Source organism: Ursus arctos, unplaced genomic scaffold (assembly GCF_023065955.2).
Source record: "Ursus arctos isolate Adak ecotype North America unplaced genomic scaffold, UrsArc2.0 scaffold_23, whole genome shotgun sequence".
Taxonomy (NCBI): Eukaryota; Metazoa; Chordata; class Mammalia; order Carnivora; family Ursidae; genus Ursus; species Ursus arctos.
The window spans coordinates 4,470,037-4,493,953 of NW_026622908.1; the positions used below are offsets into that span (position 1 = coordinate 4,470,037).

Sequence of the window (23,917 nt, forward strand, 5' to 3'; positions counted from 1 at the left end):
TTCTACTTTTTGTTTATTCATTTGTTCTGTTTTTTAGATTTCACATATGAGCGAAATCATATGGTATTTGTCTTTCTCTGTCTGACTCATTTCACTTAGCATAATACTCTCTAGGTCCATCTTTGTTGTCCCAAATGCCAAGATTTCATTTTTTTTTTATGTTGAGTAATGTCCACTGTGTGTGTATCTATATATCTGTATATCTGTATATCTGTATATCTATATATATCTTCTTTACCCGTTCATCTATGGAGACTTAGGTTGCTTCCGTATCTTGGCTATTGTAAATAATGCTGCAGTGAATATAGGAGTGCATATCTTTTTGAATTAGTGTTTTTGTTTTCTTTGGGTTAATAGTCAGTAGTGGAATTACCGAATCGTAGGGTAATTGTGTTTTTAATTTTTCAAGGACCCTCCATGCTGTTTTCCACAGTGGTTGCACCAATTTACATTCCCCTCAGCTGTGCAGGAGGGTTCCTTTTTCTCCACATCCTCACCAACATCATTATTTTTTGTCTTTTTGATACTAATCATTCTGACAGGTATGAGGTGATACGTTATTGTGGCTTTGATTTGCATTTCCCTGATAATTTGTGATGTTGGGCATCTTTTCACGTGCCTGTTGGTCATCTGTATGTCTTTGTTGGAGAAATATCTATTCAGGTCTTCTGCCTATTTTGAATCGATTATTTGTGGGTTTTGGTGTTGAGTTGTATAAGTTCTTTATATATTTTGGATATATTATTTGCAAGTATCTTCTCCCATTCAGTAGGTTGCCTTTTCATTTTATTGATGGGTTTCTTTTGCTATGCAAAAGCTTTTTATTTTGGCATAGTCTCAGTAGTTCATTTTTGCTTTTGTTTCCCTTACCTGAGGAAACAGGTAGAAAAACACTCACTCCTAAGGCTGAAGTCAAAGAGATTACTACTGCCTGTGTTTTCTTCTAGGAGTTTTATGGTTTCAGGTTTCACATTTAGGTTGTTAATCTGTTTTGAGTTTAGTTTTGTGTATGGTGTTAATAAACTGGTCCAGTTTCTTTTGCATGTAGCTGTCCAGTTTCCCAACACCATTTGTTGAAGAAACTGTCTTTTACCCATTGTATATTCTTGCTTTCTTTGTTATAGATTAATAGACCATATAAGCATGGGTTTATTTCTGAGCTCTGTTCTGTTGCATTAATCTACGTGTCTGTTTTTGTGCCAGTACCATACTGTTTTGATTACTACAGCTTTGTAGTGTGTCCTAAAATCTGTGATTGTGATACTTCTAGCTTTGTTCTTCTTTCTCAAGATTGTTTTGGCTTATTGAGGGTCTTTTGTGGTTCCATACAAATTTTAGTATTTGTTCTAGTTCTGTAAGATAGGTATTTTTTGAAGAAAATACTCAGCTGCTACTGTTAAGTGATGTTTTCTAAAAGGCAGCTCAAGAACAGTAAAAATAAATATGAATCACATTTCATAGCTCTTCCAGCCCAGCACACAGGAATGATAATGCTGCTGTTTTTCCTCAGTATTGCAGTGCTGCAGCTACTTTTCAGCAGATGACAGGAGCTTTAGATATCTTGCTATGTAGTAGAATCACACAACAGGAATTAGAACAGCATGCTCTAGAAGGATTGGCAGCATTTTCTTTCCTGGCTTCTGTCTTTCTCGTAGCTTCTGGCTACATTGGCAGGACTATGTGGAAGATGTGACAAGTCCGGACTTGCCTTGAAAGAATTCTCATTTGTTTTGGCTTTGCCATTAAATTAGGGTGAAATAAATGTATTGGTGGATGGGGGGAATCAAGAATACCTAGATACAGAGTTTAAAAATACTTAGTGCCTGTAAAATTTTTGGTGGCATTGTGATAAAGTGGGGTACTTGTGGGAATTCTATTCTTTCTTCCCTGAAGAAAACCATGTAAATCACATGTAAATAGCTTTGGGCTGGTTACCTGAAACTGGTAAGAAGCAGTTTCATTCTTCAACCATCTTAGCAAGCAGCCTTTATGTTGCTAAGCTTGCGGAGAAAGAATTAAGTTTGGTAAAAATTTTGTGCTGTTTGGTGTTAACAGATTTGCTGTTTAGGCTTTAGAGGGAAGTTGTCTTTGTAGATGAGGGAAGAAAGTAATGTAGTTTGTTAGTTTGGGGTTGAGCCAATCATATATTCAGGCTGTAAATCCTAAGTTATTAAAGGAAAAACTGCCTTATATTTTTTTCTGTTTTAAATGCATATGTACACTTGTGGAAAACTTTATTGTGTTTGGTATCTAGTCGGTGCTTAATAAATATTTATTGAATAAACTCTTACATATGAAAGAAATGAAGCTTAGAGAATCAGATGACTTGTTTTAGGTCATGTCTCAGTACACTGTGGTTAACATGTAAGTAGCATATAATTGTTATTGATACCTACCAGATTTGTTAGGTATGTTGATGCACAGTTTTCTTCGTATCTCTTCTATGAAGTTATTAACATTATAAGTTTAAATGAGCTATTTGTTTTAATTAGGCTCTTGGTCACTAAAATCTTGAAATAGTCTTATTTAGACCTGAAGCTGGTTATAACTAGAGTAACCATATAACTTATTGTGCAGACTGAAACACTTCAGAGGGCTCTACTGAAACTTAAGTTGGGATAGCATGTATAAACCAGTTTTTTCCAGGTAAGCCAAGACATGTGGTCACACGATGTTTTTATTTTTTAAAGTAAAATTTTTATTGGTGTATAGCATACATTCAGGAAGTCTTACCAGTAGCCCAGAAGCCTGCCTCACACCTCTTCTGGTCACTACTTCTTTGCAGGATAACCATTGTTCTGACTTTTAACTGATGAGTTTCGCCTGTTTTTGAACTTCATGTAAATGACACTATATAGTATACACTTTGTGTGTCTGGCCTCTTTGGCTCAGTATTCTCTTTCTGAGCCCCAAGCATGTCGTATGTAGTGATTGTTCCTTCATTTCGTTGTTTTTAAATATTCCATTGTATGAATATAATATACATTTGGGGCCAATAGGAACAGTGCTCCTATAAACATACTTGTTTATGAATTTTTTGGTGAGCATATGTACTCATATATGTTGGGTATATAATTAGGAGTGGAACTGCTAAGTCATATGATATGTTAAGTGTTCAGCCCCAGTAGGTAATACCACTTTTACGAAGTGTTAAAAACCTGTCTGTGCTTCCTCTAGCAGTAGGTGAAGAGTTCCAGTTTCTCTGCATCCTTATCAGTACTATGTGTTGTCTGTCTTTTTCATTTTAGCCCTATTGGGGACAGTATAGTGGGATCACATTGTGATTTTAACTTGAAAACTAATGAAGGTGAGCCCCTTTTCATGTGCTTATAGGTTATTTGGATATTCTTTGGTATTGCCGTTCGGATATTCTCCTTTATGCTTCCCTCAGGCCTTTCCCATTTTTCTGTTGGTTTATCTCTTCTCCTTATTGAGTTTTAGTTCTTTATATATTCTAGATAGTAATCAGTTGTTAGTATACATACTACAAGTATCTTTTACTCTAATTTGCCTTTTCTCTTTATTAATAGTATTGTGGGATGAACTTAATTTTAGTGTCTTTCAGTTAATCAGTATTTTTCTTTTCTGCTTAGCACTTCTTGTGTCCTGTTTAATAAATGTTTGCCACCCCAAGATCATGGAGATGTTCTCCGTCATCCTCTAGATATGTAATTATTTTACCTTTCACATTTAGGTGGTATAGTCTGTCTAGAATTCATTTTTGTGTGTGGCATGTGGGAGAAGTCAGGATTCATTTTATGTAAGGATAATGAATTGACTGCACTATTCTATCTTTGCTCCAAAAACACATTCCTGTAGCTCTATAATACATCTTGTTATATGGTAATGAATTTCTCCAGCTTTGTTGTTCTTAGTGCTTGTCTTGGCTATTCTTGTCCCTTCTATTTCCATAACATTTTAGAATCTTAGTTTCCATCCACATGTAAAATAACTTAGAGTTTGTTGGGGATTGTACTGAATCTAAGGATGGTGAGCTGACATTGTATGAAGATGTCTTCTAATCCAGGAATGTACATTGTATATCTATTTATTTAGGTATTGTTTAATTTCTCTCAGTGTTCTGTAGTTTTCAGAAGAGAGGTCTCAGATATCTTTCAGATTTCTTTCTTTTTTTTTAAAAAAGATTTTATTTATTTATTTATTTGACAGAGAGAGAGAGAGAGACAGCCAGCGAGAGAGGGAACACAAGCAGGGGGAGTGGGAGAGGAAGAAGCAGGCTCTTAGCGGAGGAGCCTGATGTGGGGCTCGATCCCGTAACACCCGGATCACGCCCTGAGCCGAAGGCAGACGCTTAACGACTGCGCCACCCAGGCGCCCCTCAGATTTATTTCTAACTTTTGGTAGTTTAAAACACATAATTTATTGAGGTAAAATTTATACAATATATTAATTACTTTATTTTTTTAAAGATTTTATTTACTTATTTGTCAGAGAGAGAGAGCACAAGCAGGGGGAGCAGCAGACAGAGGGAGAAGCAGGCTTCCCAGAGCAGGGAGCCTGATGCGGGACTGGATCCTGAGCTGAGGCAGATGCTTAAATGCCTGAGCCACCCAGGCGTCCGTATATTAACCATTTTATTTATTTTATTTTTCTTTTTTTAAAAGAATTTATTTATTTATTTATTTATTTATTTGAGAGAGGAAGAGAAAACATGAAAGTGGGGTGAGGGGCAAAGGGAGAAGCAGACTCCCTACTGAGCAGGGAGTCTGACCTGGAGCTCCACCCAGGGACTCTGGGATTTTGACCTGAGCCCAAGGCAGACGCTTAACCGACTGAGCCACCCAGGTGCTCCTAACCATTTTAAAGTGAAGAATTCAGTGACATTTAGTACATTCACGGCATTGTGCAGCCACCACTTCCGTCTAGGTCCAAAACATTTCCATCACTGCAGAGTAAAACTCCTTAAGCAGTTTCTCTTCACTACCCACTCTGCCCACCCTTCAGCCCCTGCCAGCCACCACCAATCTGCATTCTGTCTCTATGGATTGATTTATTCTGGATATTTCTTTTTTTTTTTTTTTTTTTTTTTTAAAGATTTTATTTATTTATTTAACAGAGAGACAGCCAGCGAGAGAGGGAACACAGCAGGGGGAGTGGGAGAGGAAGAAGCAGGCTCATAGCGGAGGAGCCCGATGTGGGACTCGATCCCGGTACGCCGGGATCACGCCCTGAGCCGAAGGCAGACGCTTTAACGACTGCGCTACCCAGGCGCCCCCTATTCTGGATATTTCTATACATGAAATCAATGCAGTATGTGACGTTTTGTATCTGGTTTATTTCAGTTAGTATGTTTTTGAAGTTCATTCCCCTAGTGTAGTGTGTGTCAGTTCTTCGTTCCTTTTTATGGCTGAATACTATTTCGTTGTAGGTGTATGCCGTAATTTGTTTATCCATTTATCTGTTGATGGACATTTTGAGCTATTTGTATAGTTCGGCTGTTGCAAACGGTGTTGCTATAAACAGGCATGTACATGTACTTGTTTGAGTACCTGTCGGCAGGTTTTTTGGGGTATATACCTAGGAGAGGAATTACAAGGTCATATAATTCTGTGTTTAACTTTTTAAGGCACTACCAGCCTTTCCCACAGCAGCAGAACCATTTTACATTCCCATAAGCAGTGTACGTGGGTTCCAGTTTTTCTGTGTCCTCATCAATACTGGCTATTTTCGATAGTGTTTTGGATGGTGTGATAAGTGCTATAGTTTTTTTGTTGTTGTTGTTACTTCATTTTCTGTGTTGCTGATGTATAGAAATACATTTGCTTTTTTTCTGTATAAACCTTGTACTTAGTGACCTTTTTAAATTCACTTAATTTTAATAGTTGATGTATTTATTGGATTTTCTCTGTACATCTGAATTTCTGATTTTCACATGCTTTCTTATTCTTCTGTTGTTTTTTTATAGTAGTTTGTTTATTTTATGGATGCAATATTCTTGTGACTGGCTTGAAGAATTTCTGTTAGAATTTAAATTCTCTGTAAAATTTTTATTACCTTCGTTTCCTTTGTGGTTAATTCTGTTGCTTTTCATTTTGGTCCTTCTTAATTTTGTTAGGTATTTCTTAAATATCTGGTAATCCTTGGTTATCTATTCATATTTATGAAGGACCAGCATGATTGATTTTGGTGATTCATACTGGCTTCCTTTCAGTTTTTTGAGGTCTCTTTCTCTAAAAGAGCTTTCTTCTAAACGAGATTACTGATTGAGAGTTCTGCGTGAATTTGTCTTGAGGGCCAACGTTAGTCAGATAGGCTTAGGACCTAAAATTTATTTTGAGGCTGAAGTGCTGTGAGACTTTTTTCCTTTTGGTTGCTTTAGTTTCCTTTCTCCTGATTCTCCACCTCCCCCACCAAAATATGTGGATGTTAGGAGCAATGTCAGGTGCAGCCCTACTTACTCCTCTTTTCTTCCTAGCACCCATGCTGGATGTCCTTCTCAGCCGATCTGAATACTAAGCCCTGGGAGCTCAAGTTTGTACAGGAAGTAAGGCTGTCATGAGTGGCTCTGCTGTTGTGAGAGCAGTCCTTTAATGATCTTGATTTCCCTCTCCTTTCATTCAGCTTCTTGATCCTGAGCTTGGTATTCTCTGTTCAGGGGCTTGGGGTAGCTCTTGCCTCCGTGTAAGTCCTTTCCTATGCTTGCTTTGCTTGGGTTGCTATTTCTTCTGCTATGGCTTCTCTGTCAGTTTAGTCTTGGCTGTTTCTTCTAGAAATACTTTCCTTCTTACTTTCCTTCCTTCCCTCCTTTCTGCTTGTTAATGGGTCTGTTTATTATCTTCAGGTTGTTATGAATTTATTATTTTTATCATTATGAAAAATTTGAACATAAAACACATGTATCTACTCTCTATCTTTAAGAAAACATAAATACAATTGAAGTTCCTATTCTCTTTTTCTGATTGTGTTGCACTCCTCATGCATCCATTAATATTATCATGTATGTGCATTTCTAAACAACAAAGAGCATTGTTTTGCATGTATTTGAGCTTTGAATAGTGACATACTGCACGAAACCTTCTGCATCTTGTTTTTTTTTTTTCCATTCATCATGGTTCTTTTGTTTGTTCTCTTAGTATACTATCTTTTCTGCAGTTCTAGTAGAACTTGGACAGGGGAGAATAAGTCAGCCCATATATTTCTTTCTGTGACTTTTTTAAAAGGTAGATTTAAGTACCTTTTGGATATATTGTCACTACAGACATGGAAGAGAAAGGACTTGGTGTTACCTCTTCTTGTTCCAACTGGTGATGATAGGTGAATATGATACCTCACCATGAAATACAAGCTAGGCGATTGAGTCTTGCTGTTGACCTCTATTTGGTGTTATAAATCCTTTTGGAGACAGAGAAATAGGATTCATTTGTGTGTAGAATTTAACAGGAATTTTTAGAAGTCATTTAGTACAAAGTGTACTAACGAAGCCCAGGCCCAGAGAAGGTGAATGACTTGTCCGAGGTGATCCAAGGGGAAAACACAGGGATCAGAAGCCAGTTTTGCAGTTCGTTGTTCTTTCCACCTTACTGCAGTGGACCAAAGGTGAAAGTCCCCTTTTTGTTAACATTCGACTTTAATTTTTGTCTGTCCTTTAAAATATTTATTTCAGTACCAGGAGATTTTTAGTACATAAGAATTAACATAGATTTTTGAACTGATGTTTATTTGCTGTGTTTTCCTTAGGATCAGAATGGTTTCAATCCCAGAATACTATGAAGGCAAGAATGTCCTCCTCACGGGAGCTACCGGTTTCCTAGGGAAGGTACTCCTGGAAAAGTTGCTGAGGTCTTGTCCTAAAGTGAATTCGGTGTATGTTTTGGTGAGACAGAAAGCTGGACAGACACCCCAAGAGCGAGTAGAAGAAATTATTAGTGGCAAGGTAAGTGGGGAAAATGATCATTTGGAGAAAAGAAAAGAATGTGTGTTTGTATGTATAATTATTATAATCATCAGCTGTTCAGTTTATTTCTTCAGTGTCCTGAAAAAAATTAGTGAAAAAAAATCCTACAGTAAAACTGGATATGAGTTGTGATAGTAGGAGAAAGAAAGCTTTCTTCTGTAGTGGGCAAATTGTATAACAAGTTCTAAAATACCTATTATGTTAGGTATTTAATGTATTTTTAGAATATTCGAGACCTATTGTAATGACTAGATATTTTAGATAGTATTCAGAATAGTAAATAATTAAGAGGTAGTTTCTAACTAGTACCTACTATGCTATGAAACACTGTCCTTTGATAACACTTAAAAATTTGTAAGCACGGGGGCGCCTGGTTGGCTCAGTCGTTTAGCGTCTGCTTTTGGCTCAGGTCATGATCGCAGGGTGCTGGGATTGAGCCCTGTGTTGGGCTCCCTGCTCAGCAGGGGGCCTGCTTCTCCCTCTCCCTCTGTTTGTGTTCCCTCTCTCACTGTGTCTCTTTCTGTCAAATAAATAAAATCTTAAATAAAAAAAAAATTTGTAAGCACTGATTGCTCCCTACAGCAGTGTTAGGAAGTAGCAAAGTCACATACTCCCATTTGACCAATAAGAACATGGTGACAGAGGGGTCATTTAGAATACAAGAATAGGTCATGAATTTTGAAACTTTAGAAAAATATTGCTAAGAAAAAATGGGAATGAGCTGGAGTAAAATTATTTCATAGTCGTAAGCTTTGAATTCTCTCAGAATGAATGAATTTGTCTGACATTCATTGACAGTAAGTTTAGTATAGTAGCTATGTAATTTTTTAGTTATTAGGTAGTATCTAGTACCTTTTGATCACTTGTAATTACTATGTTTTAATCCCCCTCCCAATGACTCCCTTCCCTGGTAAGAGGTTATTTATTGTTACTCATTTTTTATATTTCAGAAAACATTTACTGTGCATAATCAATGTTGGGCGCTTGACTTGATGTAGGGGGTTGAATTCAGAGATAAATAAGATAGAGTCCTTGCCTTAATGGGATAGAAAATGTTTAAGAGGAAAAAGGGAAAGAAGAGGGAGTGTAGGGGCGCCTGGGTGGCTCAGTCGTTAAGCGTCTGCCTTCGGCTCAGGGCGTGATCCTGGCGTTCTGGGATCGAGCCCCACATCAGGCTCCTCCGCTATGAGCCTGCTTCTTCCTCTCCCACTCCCCCTGCTTGTGTTCCCTCTCTCGCTGGCTGTCTCTATCTCTGTCAAATAAATAAATAAAATCTTTAAAAAAAAAAGAAGAAGAGGGAGTGTGGACGTGTCAAGAGAGACTGGATAGGAGCAATTACTGGCGTTAAAGTCTTGGCTAGAATGGAGAGCCTGAGTAAAATGTCAAAGATTTGGGCATCTCCTCTGGGGCTCCAGGGCAGTGGATCTAAAAACTTTCCTCCACAGGAAGTCTTAATTTGTAAAGAAAAAGAATACCTTACACTTAAAGCCTGAAATTTTATTGAACTTTTGTGATTTAACCTGGTTATAAATTGTATGGAGTTGAGATGCCAGAAGCTCCTCCCTCCTGGCCACACCTCCCAGTTGTGACAACCAAATATGTCTCCAGATATCACCAGAGGTTCCCTCGAGAGTAAAATTTCCCCAAGGTGAGAACCACTAATGAATGTCTCCGGGAAAAGATACTCCATTAATATGGTGGCAGATTGAACTAAAATAATTGACCACGAAATAATTCTAGAAAAGGAATGAAGTATATCAAAGAGGCCATTAGTGAGCATAGTAAAGTAGGAACTGGTTGGGGTGCCCATGGATTAAAAGCACTGGAAGAGATAGTGTTGAATAAAGAGATGGTAGCTAGAGAAGGGAAGAGTATCAGGTTTGAGATGTAATTTGTGAAGCAGCATGAGCCAGTCTTGGTGGTTGGAGATACCCGATATGAAGGGGAGTTAAAGGTCATTGGCAATGTGGGAGAATGAAAAGTGTGGATTCAAGGTATTAAAAGTACTTTTCTGATCATTCCTCAGGTTGTTTTTTTTTTCTGCCCGCCCCCTAAACATCTCTTCTTAATAGATCTAGTTAGGTGATTACTCAGCACCCTCTGTTTAATGTGAGACAAATGGTTGTATTTTAATAGATTTGGAAAAACCTTCATCTAGTCTGGACCAAGGGTGCTACATCACTGCTACTACCTGGGCGATATTCTCTTCCCAGGGCTACCTGTATGTGGTTAGTAAAATCTGTACGGGTAGTCTGGCTCTTCCCTTCCGTGAACTCCAGACCCACAGGCCCAGTTACCTCTACTAGAGCTGTCTTCTGGGTGTCCCAGAGGCCATTTTCACCCAACATTCAAAAAACCGAACTTTGTGTCTCCATAACTGTATTTTGATCTCTTCCCAGGTTTTCCACCTAATGAGTTTATTCACTTAACAAACGTTTATCATGTCTACATCTTGCCAGGCACTCAGCTAATTAGGACCTGTGTGCCGAGCAAAATAGATGTAGTCCCTGTCCTGGTGGAGTTCACATTTCCTTATCCCTCATATTCAGTCATTGACCAAGTCTTATTGAATGATTTTAACTCCCCAAATGTTAATGCTCTCTCACTTCTAGGTGGTTATATATGCTGCTTTCTCTGCTTCGAACACTATCCTATTTTATGATTTCTGGTCCTTCCCAAGCTGGGTTAGTTGTTTCTCCTGTATAGTCTCATAGCACTGTAATATTACCCTTAAAGCATAGTATTTTAATTGTGTTTACTTGTCTGGCTTTTCCTATCAGATTCTAAATAGCTTGAGGCAAAGATTATTGCTTTGTTTTCTCAGTGTCTAGAAGGTGCCTGGCTCATCTGAAATGCTGAGTAGATATTTAATAATTAATATAAGAACACATTAATATTGAAGTCACTAGCTGACAGTAGTGGAAAGGAACATTGTTATATCCATTTAGGAAGTGAAAGCGAGCACTGTATATGTTGTATAGATTTTCTTCCCAGATTGAGAATCTCTGCTTAACCTACAAGTATGGACTTTAAATGAAGTGGAGAGTCAAAGTGTAATAGAGCAGTTATCTGGAGATAGCATCAGTGTTTCTTTATAAAATCTGGGATGAAAAATTAAATTTGACTTGCAATCGAATATGTCTTTACACTGTAATCACCTTGGGATCTAACGATTCTTTAGTTAATTTATTTCTTCCAGTATACTTAAGAAATATTGAATTTTGGGGTTAGAATCCCATATATATGATATTTCTCAAGTTTGTCCAGATTCTAATCTGTATATTTGCTTACCAACTTTTTTTTCCTTCAACATATTTACTTTTTTTTCTTTAAAATTTTTATAGGTTTTGCAGATTTAATTTAGAGCATGAGTAATGGTATTTTACTATAATCTACTGTAGCAGAATAAAACCAAAATAAAATGAAGTGATAAATTAAGATCTGGATTTTAGAAATCTGAATGATCATTTTAAACACTGTCCTGGGGGTGCCTGGGTGGCTCAGTCGTTAAGCGTATGCCTTCGGCTCAGGGCGTGATCCTGGCGTTCTGGGATTGAGCCCCACATCAGGCTCCTCTGCTGAGAGCCTGCTTCTTCCTCTCCCACTCCCCCTGCTTGTGTTCCCTCTCTCGCTGGCTGTCTCTCTCTCTGTCAAATAAATAAATAAAAAATCTTTAATAAATAAATAAACACCGTCCTGATGTCTGCACTGCTTAAGTCTATTCTGAGGCACAGTACAATATAATCTAGTCAGCAAAGACATGGGCAGTTCAAATTCAACTCTGCAAACTACCAGCTCTGTGTCCTTGGCAAGTTACTTAACCTCTCTGTGTCTCAGATTCCTCATCTGTAAAATGGGGGTAATAATGTGGGTTTCACACGTGTTTTCTGTACAGAACGATAGCAGTTAGGAATAGCAATTTTAGGATTAACATAGTTGAAGTTTTCAGAATAGTAATCCTTGGTGGAATGCTAATGGGTTTTAGAAAGTTGAAAAATACTGCTCTAATATATTTTATCCCCTTGGATAGCTCTTTGACAGATTAAGAGATGAAAATCCAGATTTTAGAGAGAAAGTTATAGCGATCAACAGTGAACTCACCCAACCCAAACTGGCTCTTAGTGAAGAAGATAACGAGATCATCATAGATTCTGTCAATATTATATTCCACTGTGCAGCTACAGTAAGGTTTAATGAAAATTTAAGGTAAGTAAAGGTATTTATATGATATTTGAACTTCAGCATAGTTTAAAAATGATTTTTAGCCAGATTGTTTTGAAGGTAATTTGAAACTCTTTGCCCTATGTTAATTGTAGCTTTCAGTGTCCTAAAAAGTATTAAGAGAATTTTCTTCTTGTTACCAGTTTAGAAACACTGGACAGCTAGTGCCTGTATATTAGAAGTTGCCTTGAATTTAACTGTAAGGCAAGGAAGTATAGAGAAGGAAGAGAAATTTACCTTCAGTAGGTGTGTTGGTCTTAACAACTAATAGTGTTTGTTTCCTCTTCCCTCCATTCTTTCAGAAGCCTATATCTCAGTGGCTTTATTTTTCTACTCCACACATATCCACCTGAAAATTAGAAAAAAAAATTGAACTCAGGTTTTGCAGAGTAAGATAAAATGGTTTATAAATTTAGGTCATACCTTCTTTTTGTTTTAAAACTTGGTAGCAATATTAGGGACAGGCAGCGGTGGATATAAGTTTAATTAGAAAAATAATTTGAAAAAAATAATTGGGACTTCTGTCAAGATGCCTGTTTCAAGAAAAAAAATAACACTTTAAATGTTAACTGTTTCTTAAAAAAAATCTCACAGATGTGCATTTCAAATAATGGTGCTTAAATCAGGATTTTTTTTTTGATGATATGTTCAAAAAATAATCTTATAATGTTAATCTAATTGTATAGTTTTATGCCACTTAAAATGGTTCAGATTTTTTTAGGTTTTTCAATTACATGAAGCCCTTCTTCTTAAAATGTTTTTAAGTTGCATTTTGTTTGTAAAGGGTTTTGAGATTATTTCCCATAAAGTGTTTAATATGGAAGTGTAAATCTTAATTGACTTTATATAATGTGACAGTTCAGCACCAAAGCGTTACAGTAAGTTTTGCCTGTATTCCAGGTGAGGACACTGTGATAGTCACTTATGTTTCTTTAATGGTACTTTATGGTTTTCAAGGTAAATTTCTCATTCATTATTTTTTCCATACTAATGTTACCACTGTGATATTGTGGGCTAGTCCATTTTATACTTGAAGAAGCTGAGGCAGCACTGTGTACTGGAAAGGACATGAGCTTTGGAATTACATACCATAGCTCTAACTTTGACTTTATCATTTATTATCTGGTGATAATGATTGATTTACTTTTTAGTTGTTTCTATACAGCCATTATGTGTTCATGATTAGAAAGTGACAAAAGAATCTTAGTAGAGCTATAGTAGAACTTCACTTTCATAAATGGTTTGTGTACATATATGGGTATTTGTATATGTCTTTTGATACTTGCCACTTACTATCCTTGGATAGTGCGGTAACAGGTGGGTTTTTAGTATAAATAGTAATCTGTTAGATTACTTATGAAACTGTTTTCAAGAAAAAAAGGTATGTATTTACCAGATAATTGTGGTATAGTCCTCATTAGCTTAAAGGGGAAGTTAGGTGCTTTTAAAGGGGAAATTGATTTGCAAACAGACAACATTAATTAGGGTGAAACTCCTCAAAGTAACCCTTACAAGAAGGACCAAAGTACAGTCCTTTCAGGGAACCTTTTCTCTCTCTCTTCTCGGGGTAGGCAAGTCTACTGTTAATGAAAGGGAAATCTTTTCATTATTCTTTCATCTTTTACTAGCAATCTCATAGTGCAAGGAAGATATATAGATGAATAATAAAATTTATTGCCTTGTCGAGGCATCTATATTTACTGACCTAACCTTAGTCATTACATTGAAATTATTGTTTCCTGTGAAGCAGTTTTAATGGATATTAATGTGTAAGTGGTGATATTGCAACATTAGATTTGGGCCAGACATTCTATAATAGTGTAGGTTGGCATGTAATAACTGCTTAAAAAACAGTTACTCTTTATAATCACTTTTAAGTTTACCCACAAATAAAAAATGGCACAAAGACTTTATTGCGAGGGCAAAAAATAATCCAGATTTTACTCCCAACATTATACCCAGTATTTTGGAAGAAACCAAGAAAAATTGCACACAGATCCTATTTGCAAAGTCCATATAAAAGCCCTAAAAAGATTTGCTTAAATAACTGTAATGTAGGATAGAAAGTAAGGAGTCACTGCAGAGCATACATTAAGTGCTGTGAGAATTGAGAAGTGGTAGAGCTCATTTATTTTCAGATATGATGGTTTATAAATCTTGAGGTGGGAAAAATGGGGATCAAGATTAAGAATTGTAAAGAAATACTGACAAAAGACAAGGGGAGAGTGATATTGAGGGTAATGAAGGGAATTTCTTAAATAGTTGATCCTGGGGTCTGGTGTTCCTAAGGTAATAAGGAAAAGTGAAGGTAGGACAGTGGAGTTGAGAGGAAAGGAGTGTCAAGAAACTAGAGACCATGGTAAGGATAGAAAACAGGCTTACAGGGAGAAATGGAGGGGCAGATGGTATGGTCTGGGGGAAATTCTTAGTACCAGATTTCAGAGATGCAGCAATTTGAATATGAAAATATGTGAATACGAACATATGATCATGGGTGTAGGTGTTTTGAAAGGAGTGGAAATAAAGATGGATGATGAGAAAGGATCAAGAAGCTATTGAGTCTAAGGGCACCGACTCACTTCAGAATGCATTGTGAATCTTAGGAATTCCTGGAAAATGTGTTAACAGTGCAGAATTTTAGACTCTACTTGCAAAATTCAGACCCCTGGTTTCGGATAATACCTGGGAATCTTTATCTATAGCAAGACCCCTGAGTATGATTTTAAATTATAGATGTCTGGGTCCCCTACCTTAAGATTGATTAATTGGTCCCTAGACATCTGTGTCTGTGTCTTCATTGAATTAAAAAAAAAAATCAGCAGTAGTGATGAGATCTCATCTAGGAAGTGTTTTCTTAGTGGGAAAGGGAAAGAGAGATATCAGAATGGCCTGTGGAACTTATTTAAAATACAGTTTTCCAGGTGCACCTGGCTGACTCAGTTGGTAGAGCATGCGACTCTTGATCTTGGAGTCATGAGTTCGAGCCCCACATTGAGGGGTAGAGATTACATAAAAAGATAAAATCTTAAAATATAAATAAATGTACTTGTATATATATAATTTAATATATACAACTATATAAATAAATATATATAGTTTTCCAGGCTTCAATTCAGACATTATAAGGTATCTGAGGATGAGGTCCAGCAATCTGCATTTTTAATAAGCTCTCAGGTGTCTGTCATGCCAAGCATGAGATCTCTGGTTTAAGGTCTTAGAAGTATTGTCAACACAGATTTTGAACAATCCAGAATATCTGTACAAGACAGATGAACAGGAAGATTTATTGGCAGTTCAAGTCGAGTTCTTTCTTCTTCTTCTTCTTCTTCTTCTTTTTTTTTTTTTTGGAAGTGGCTTCTATGTCTACATTAATGATGGACCATAGTTAACAAAGATTTGTTCATTTTGCCCTCTCCTCCAAAAGCTAATGTTATTTAAGATGCATTTATGACTCCATATAATCAAACCATGATAATATTATTATTATTTTTTTGGCTTTCTGATCTAACATGTCAGGGACTCAGCCTGAAGTTCAATGGAGTGGAAATTGGATGGTAGTAAAATAGAGTGAGATTATTAGCCTTGCAGAAATACTGGGAATTACTTATGTAGGCATATGATGTGCCTTCCGGTTTGGGCTCTCAGGTACGTGGGAGTAGACAAGGTACAGGAGTGTTCTCTCTGAAGTTATTCCTTATTGTCAGTGACCCAGAAATTCTGTCACCATCCTCAGGAACTCTGTAACAGAATATCCTTTGTGTACTGCTCCCAAAACATTACTCTCCCTAGCTTCATTGTTTTACAAATGCAAAAGAAAATAGCATATTGCCTTACAGTCTAGTGGACTGTATCCTCTCTGTGAAATGTCTTTTTTGCTGGGTTTCCATTTGAGCAGATTTTCCCCTCTCAGTTGAGATAAGGAAGAAAAAAGATACATTCATGATTGTAAGACCTCAAACCAATTACTTCATTAAAAAAAAAAAAATTCCGTCTGGTATGTTTTCATGAGCCCTCGGATACTAATTAAAAAAAAGAAATGCACAGGAGTTTTTCTCTCATGAATTATTTCTTGTTCTTGGTGACCCAGAACTTGTTGTCCTGTCCTCAGGAACCTGTAACAGAATATTTTCTGTATACCTTTTCCGAAACAGTACTCTCCCCATCCCTGTTGTTTTGCAAATGTGAATAGATATCAAAGCACTGCTTTATAGTCACGTGGACCAGATTCTATCAGTGACATATCCTGGCCTTTTAAAAGAATAATTGGATTTTTTTCTTCTTAAATGCTTAAAATGTAAGAATTTTGGAAAGTACTTTAAACTATTGTGATTTTAAAAACATTCCCTTGTGGTCCGTCTTTGAACATACATTGCTTTACGTAAAATGTAAACATAGAATTTCTGGTTTTACTTAGGGAAACAATTTCCACACTTGTAATTTTTTTCGTAGTTAAAATTTTTGTGAAGTGGTATTCCGCCATGTTGATATACCGTAATTTATGTATAATATTCAGTAGGTATAGCAAATTTAGGCAATGTTTCATTTCTTTCTTTGAAAAATTACAGTTCGAACGAGTGTTTCCTTTGAGTTAATTTCAGTAGGTTAAATTAGTAATTATGTCATTTCTGTGCTTCCTGGGAGTCTGCCTTGATCTGTTTTGAATAATTTATATCAGTGCGGTCGCCAACAGTGTATCCCTTTGCCAGTTTTATCACAGTTTTACTGGCATGGAGTATATCAACTTTTTGTTCAGATAACAAGTAAAAACTACCCACCACCTCATTACCTTTAGTAATATTTATTGAATGCCTGTTTAGGAGTGAATAATGCTAAATACTTGCAAGCTATTTATTTCATTTAATTTTATACAAATCCTAGTACATAGACTGTATTATAGCTCCCATTTACGGGTGAGGAAATTGAGGCCTGAGTGCTTGACTAGTAGAAGGTCACTGAGTGCTAGCTGATAGGTAGGCCAAGTCAGAATTTGAACCCAGGTCTTATCCAGAGTCTTGTTCTTAATCCTGCTTTACTTTGTAATATGTGTATTTTAAAAGTATTCGTGCAGGTTTCCCATGTTTTTATAGTTGTCATATAATTATTTGGAATGACTATTCTTTCATTGTGATAAAATACCTGCTTTGTTAAAATTAATTCATTTCATTCATAGTGAATATTTAGGCTCTGTAGGCGTAGGCTTTTTCTATTACTAGATGATGCTTCATTGATTATTTTTCTGCATATATATTTTTGTATTTGTGAAATTATTTACTTTGGATAAATTTCAAGGCGAGAGTAATATATAGATCATTTTTGAGTCTTGCATGTGCCTCTTGTGACAAAATGTATCCGTTTTATTATAATATACCCCTTTGAATTTTGTAAGCTAGTCTTTTAAAAAGTGTTTGAATTAATTGCTATACAGGGAAATAAACATATTCTTACTTGATTATATGTTAATATAACTTAATGTTTCTGAGTTTTCTTTGACTGTTTTTACCCTTATCGGTGACTCTGACTTAGCATTTTAAAATCACTTAACCATTCTGATTACTTCTCCTTTGTAATTCCATACAATGAAACAGTATACTTTAAAAAATCAAGGTTCAAGAGAAGTCTCACATGACTTCAGAATGTATGTATAAAGCCAAAGACTGAAGTTACCTTTGTTTATTTCTGGGTAATTTAAAATTTTTGATTTGTACTTTTATTTTTAAAATCCTAGTGTGAGGCTTCTTTTATAATCAGAAAATCTTTCTTTTTAAATGTAACTGATAGAATGGATGTACTTTATATTGAAATAAAATATACAAGATCAGACCTAAGGGATCAGTTATAAGGAAACAAAAATCTCTTTTTTTCTAATGGAAATAAAAATATTTTAGCAGTTGAAATAAATGACTTTCTCATTTTTCACTGAGAAAGCTTCCCAATTTTTCATTGTCACTTTTTCTTTTCTAGAGATGCTGTTCAGTTAAATGTGATTGCTACACGCCAGCTTATTCTCCTTGCACAACAAATGAAGAATCTGGAAGTGTTCATGCATGTATCAACAGCATATGCCTACTGCAATCGAAAGCATATTGATGAAGTAGTCTACCCACCTCCTGTGGATCCCAAGAAGCTGATTGATTCTTTAGAGTATGTTTGTTTTAAATTTGTACACATTTGATTTGATCCCAAAACTTTGGACCCAAGTTTATCTATTTATATGTATCTCTTGGTCTATTTCAGTTTCTCTCTCTCTCTCCATCTACACATATGTATACACTTATCTCCTCCTTATATCTACTATGTTATTATTGTGTAGATTTATAACTGAATAACTGTCGGTGAAGTCAGGGTGGATCTTTCGCATTTGACCAGGTGTGAGAGTTGGAGGAAGGTCTCTGAACAACTCATCCATGGTATTAGGGCCTCTGTTTTCCAGGGAGTTAATCTAGCAACTATAAGAAGTGCGTGATACCCATGGAGACTAAGTACTTGCCTGTTTAGTAGCAAGGCTCTAACTGATTAAAAAATTATCCTTTTTTCTCCCCAATGGAGTACATCTGTATTGAGGCCTTAAATTATTAAAGGATCAGTCCCATCCCTTTAAATGATACTCCTAGTGTTATTGTTTATCATCTTTCTGAGGACTAGGATCGTATCAGCAATTATTATTTGAGAAATATTTGAGTAAGCGAAGTCGGCAGGGTCCAGATTTCATTTGCTTCAGGCTGTACTTTCTTATCAAGTGAAGTAAACAGGATCAGAACAAAAACAAAAAGAAGGGTCTTTTCTTCTTTAATGGACTAGAATTATAGAAGATTCCCGTATCCATCAAATCTGAACATATTCGTTAATCTTCCTATAATAGCCCTGTGGACTTTTTCCTCCTTTATTCTTCTCTGTTTCCCTTAGGTTTCCTTTGTTCCCAGAGATCTTATCCACTTTCAGCTCCATTTACTGTCCCCTGCTTTCTCAAGTTATTTTTTCCTAAGGGCACTAGAGAATGTTCATCGTTTCTCCAAGTATTCTCCTAAAGTAAGAACATAAGTCTTTTTCTTTAAGGCTTTCCTTCTGCTCAGTATGAGGAAGCAGACAGATTATAAGAAAATAAGTAAGACATTACCAAGACATTCTTATAATTCCCTGGTTTCTGTTTTCTGACTCTGTTTCTTAGATGGTCCCAAATATTTACCTCCTTGTCCCCACAGGTCGGTAGTCAGAAGTGTTTAATATCTCTGGGAAAAGTTGAATGCAGAAGCTAAAGGAAGCTTTTTTACTTTTTCTTGGAGTTGGTATCTCCAAACATCTAAGTTGCTGAGAAAGCGCTTGTAACCTTCTAATTCTGTATCTCTTTTCTTTGCTTACAAAGAAATCTAGCTAACAGATAATTTTAGGGTAACTCATCGATTGGCTCTGTAAACTCACTCCCAGTGATGAGGCTTCCTGGCTAACGTCTCCTTGGTTTAGCCAGTTCATAGTTGTTACTGTTGTTTTAATGTACCAAGTGTGCCATTTTTTCAAGACTCATCTCCACTATGGAGTTTTTCCTAAGTTGAGTAGGAACCTCCCTTCAGTTTTGTTAGATTCTTTTTCTTCCATGCACAAAAAGTACTTCTACATGCAGAAGAAAACTTACCTTGATAATCTCTATTTTACGCTTCCTCATCAGTTAGTGTGGGTATTTTTAGAGTGTGACATTATACTGAGTATACAAGTCTGTATAACATTATAGACAGTAAGGGAGAGTATCTGAAAACAGATATGTGACATAGTGGAATTGGAAATGTAGAATTGGAAATGTAGAAATGGATGTCACCTAGTATTATCACCCTCCTTTCACAGATGGTCTACAGAGTAGGCCTTTTCTTTAGAGACCCTGAGAGAATTGGAGGAATTTTGTGACTTCATAGTAGGTTGCTAATTGAATTTTTATAGCATGGTTCAGTTTATTTTTATCATTTACCTTAGTATTTGTTCGTCTTGCTAGTGAGAACATAACAGTTTTTAGTGCTTTACGTGAACTACTTAGATCACTAGACAGTTTATATTAATTGTAAATGTATGTTCATTGCAAATGTTTGTAATTAGCAAATGTTTGTAATTAACATATTGTGCTGTTACGGTGGTTATATACAGATCTATAATTCCTAATCTGAAACCCTTGGGGCCAGATGTATTTTGGAATTTCTTTGAACGTCAGAAAGGAACTATAATCTGTGTACTCTGTAATATGAAGGAACTTCAACTAGATCCAGGGTAGCACCCCTGATCAAACACGTATGAAGCGTATGAATATTTACTTTAAGTGGTATTTTTTAAAAGGCCATAAATCAGTCCAGATCAGTTATTGCCACCTACCATATTATTTATGAAAGAATTCTTGGCTTTCGGACCTTTCGGGATATAGAAATTGTATATAAGAGATGTAGTATGAGAGATGTAGACTTGTAGTTGATGTTTAATGAAAGTAAGATTAACTTCCCTTTTTTTTTTTAAGTAAAAGTTGTCAAATCATGTGAGTCAGAGTAACAGATATGTTTGAACATGCAAAGTTAAGTGGTTTTAATTTTGTAGTAAAACATCTAAAAATATTTTTGCATGCAATTTCTTTGCTAACCAGGTGGATGGACGATGGCCTAGTAAACGATATCACACCAAAGTTGATTGGAGACAGACCTAATACATACATATACACAAAAGCATTGGCAGAATATGTTGTACAACAAGAAGGAGCAAAGCTAAATGTGGCTATTGTAAGGCCATCAATTGTTGGTGCCAGTTGGAAAGAACCTTTTCCAGTAAGTTGTGAGAAATCTTTGTAAGTAATGGAATTGAGAATTTTAAGTCTTGTCTTATTGTATAAAAAGAGTTGGCAGTTGTTTGATGTAAGAGCATGTATTATTTACTGTACGTGGCTTACTATGGCAAAATTGTTCTCATTCATAGAAAGAGACACTTTCATTGGTACTTTTTTGTAATGTAATGCTGCGTATATAGAAATGCAGATAAACATTTTAAAAATCTTAACTGAAAATTAAATCAAAGGCTGCAATGTTGTCCGGAGTCAAAGTAGACCTTGCGTTATACGTTTTCTTTGTGACTGACAAGATATTGGACTCTGACACATCAGCATTTGTTGGCTTTTAACATTATTTACTGATTAGTTTTCCTTCCGGAGGTGAAGGAAATAGAGATAAGAATATTCAGGATCTTATTTTATTTCATTTGCTTTTTAATACCAAAAAGTATTAATACTATACTCTTCCCTGTATAGATTATAAGCTAAGAAAGGCATAAGAGATTTCTATGATAATTTGCTGTAGAAAAGCAGGCCATTATGGAATTTGGGAATCCCTGGAATAAGAGAAAATAGATATAACCTAACGGATGAATTGATTTGCAAAAAACCTAGGTCTCTATAATGATAGTAAGTGATAGCATCTCTTTTGTTGCTTTGACGGGTGTTGTCTTTTCCTCTGTTTTATTCAGTAATTTTGAGGAGTATTTCCCATTTTCCCCTAATCTCAGGATGCTGCTTTAGTAAGTAGCACAAAATCAAACTTGACCAGGTTTAAGTTAGCTAAAATATTCGACAGGTATAAACTCCTTTTTATTGAATTGTCTTTGTAGACAGAGTTAACGGAAGAGCAGGTAACCCTTTGAAAATGACTTAATTTCACCATTTGCAATATCAGGAGAAGACTGCATCTGTTACAGGAGGAGAGAAATATTCTGGTCTGAATCTCATCTTTTTTGGTTTTTAGAAGAAAACTGCTAAGTACATATATGGGGTTACAGGTTTCAAATAATAAATCTCTAGTCTTACAATATTTCTAAGCTCCCCCTGTTTTTAATTTTTGTATTAGGGATGGATTGATAACTTTAATGGACCAAGTGGTCTCTTTATTGCGGTAAGTAAACCTTTTGACTTATTTAACATTCTGCATATTTTTCTGTTTTCTGTATATCTTTATATGTGTGTGTGTGTGTGTATATATATATATATATATGCACTCTGGCTTATATATCTTAAGGTGTTGTTTTTAATTTTAACAAAGGCAGGGAAAGGAATTCTTCGAACAATGCGTGCCTCCAACAATGCCCTTGCAGATCTTGTTCCTGTAGATGTAGTTGTCAACACGAGTCTTGCGGCAGCCTGGTATTCCGGCGTTAATAGGTATATGAGGTGACAATGTCGCTTGTTAAATGTGTAGTAAATGCGAAGGGAAAATAGAGCTAATGGCTAATGTTAAATAATCACTTAGTACTGATAATTTCCATACCCATAGGTATAATTCAATTGCAAGAATTGTTTTAATCATAAGTAATATAGCAAGTAGTCCCATCAGCTGTAATTAAGAATTGACATTAATTTTCATATACTGTCTATAGGGTAAGAATGAGAAAAACCCAAAACCCTGGCCACTCCCCAATGCTTTTTTAATCCAAACTAAAACTTGATATAAACTCAACATATAGGGGCACCTGGGTGGCTCAGACGTTAAGCGTCTGCCTTTGGCTCAGGGCGTGATCCCAGAGTCCTGGGATCTAGCCCCACATCAGGCTCCTCTGCTGGGAGCCTGCTTCTTCCTCTTCCACAACCCCTGCTTGTGTTCCCTCTCTCGCTGGCTGTCTCTCTCTCTGTCAAATAAATAAATACAATCTTTAAAAATAAATAAATAAATAAACTCAACATATAAAAACTGAAATTCTCAGAGAATGGCTTACATATATCAAACATGACACACTAGAGCAGCTTTAAAGATTGATTGATTGATTGATTGATTGATGTGAGAGAGAGAGAGCACAAGCAGGGAGGTGGGGCAGAGGGAGAGGGAGATGCAAACACCCCACTGAGCAGGGAGCCCTATGTGGGGCTCAATCCCAGGACCCTGGCCGGGATCATGACTTGAGCTGAGGGTAGACACTTAACCAAATGAGCCATCCAGGCACCCCAGTAGAGTAGCTTTAATTAACTCAGGCCTCTTTTTAAAAGGGAGTAGTAGCATTTATAGGTAACTCTTAAATTTTAAGCTTTTCAGTAACTTTTTTTCCCCCTAATCAATAAACTGCCCTTATTTTTTAAGTCAGCATTTTATATCCTAAAAAAGGAGGGATATGATTACATGAGTATATTGTTTCTGATAAAAGGGAACTCAGTCCGTAATTTTTTAAGCTAGAGTCTCTGGTAATGAGAAGGAGGTAGGACGAGCTGAGGTCGTTTGTCGTTTTCCTTACATTTAAAACAGATACTCCTGCTATTATAAGGAAGGAAAATATGAAAAGCGAAAAATACTGTATTTTTTTATAATAATTTTTTTGGTAGGGAAGGGAAAAACGGTAGTTGTAAATGGTCCTTCAGACACAAAGATGAATTGTTTGAGGATAATTTTTGAAATAATCAATGTAGAAAAGGTACCCATCATCCTTGTTTCTTCCTACTTGAATATCGTATAAGATTTAGATTGGGTAAGTTTGGCCTCTTTTTATGTTTCATTGCTTTGATCTTTGTCTTTGCAGACCAAGAAACATCATGGTGTATAATTGCACAACAGGCAGCACTAATCCTTTCCACTGGGGTGAAGTTGGTATGATTTTACCTGTTTTTGAATGTTAGAATAAATCTTAACTTAAAATATTCACTGAGTTTTTATGTTAGAATATACCCACAAGGCATTAAAAAACCACTGAGTTACCAATTTATTCTTATTTTAACTGCCATATTAGAATATCTGTACCTATACTGCCTTATGGTCCTTAGCAGTTTCATAAATTAAAAAATATCCTGCA

General features: G+C 36.1%; 1 protein-coding gene across 8 annotated transcripts in view; it reads left to right on the top strand.

The window, feature by feature from the left end:
- FAR1 (fatty acyl-CoA reductase 1) overlaps positions 1–23,917 on the top strand; it is a 66,015-nt gene that overhangs the window by 22,447 nt on the left and 19,651 nt on the right. For 4 of the 8 annotated variants that reach the window (XM_026486770.4, XM_048214655.2, XM_057317098.1 and 1 more), the window contains 7 exons: positions 7,699–7,894; positions 11,946–12,121; positions 18,098–18,277; positions 20,748–20,925; positions 21,994–22,038; positions 22,186–22,304; positions 23,648–23,715. In XM_026486770.4, the coding sequence (XP_026342555.1) occupies positions 7,706–7,894; positions 11,946–12,121; positions 18,098–18,277; positions 20,748–20,925; positions 21,994–22,038; positions 22,186–22,304; positions 23,648–23,715 (955 nt within the window). In that variant the 5' untranslated portion in view covers positions 7,699–7,705. Of the gene's footprint in view, positions 1–6,436; positions 7,276–7,309; positions 7,558–7,698; positions 7,895–11,945; positions 12,122–18,097; positions 18,278–20,747; positions 20,926–21,993; positions 22,039–22,185; positions 22,305–23,647; positions 23,716–23,917 lie in introns of those variants that run through there. The other 4 variants (XM_044379711.3, XM_057317097.1, XM_044379712.3 and 1 more) reach the window with 3 other exon arrangements.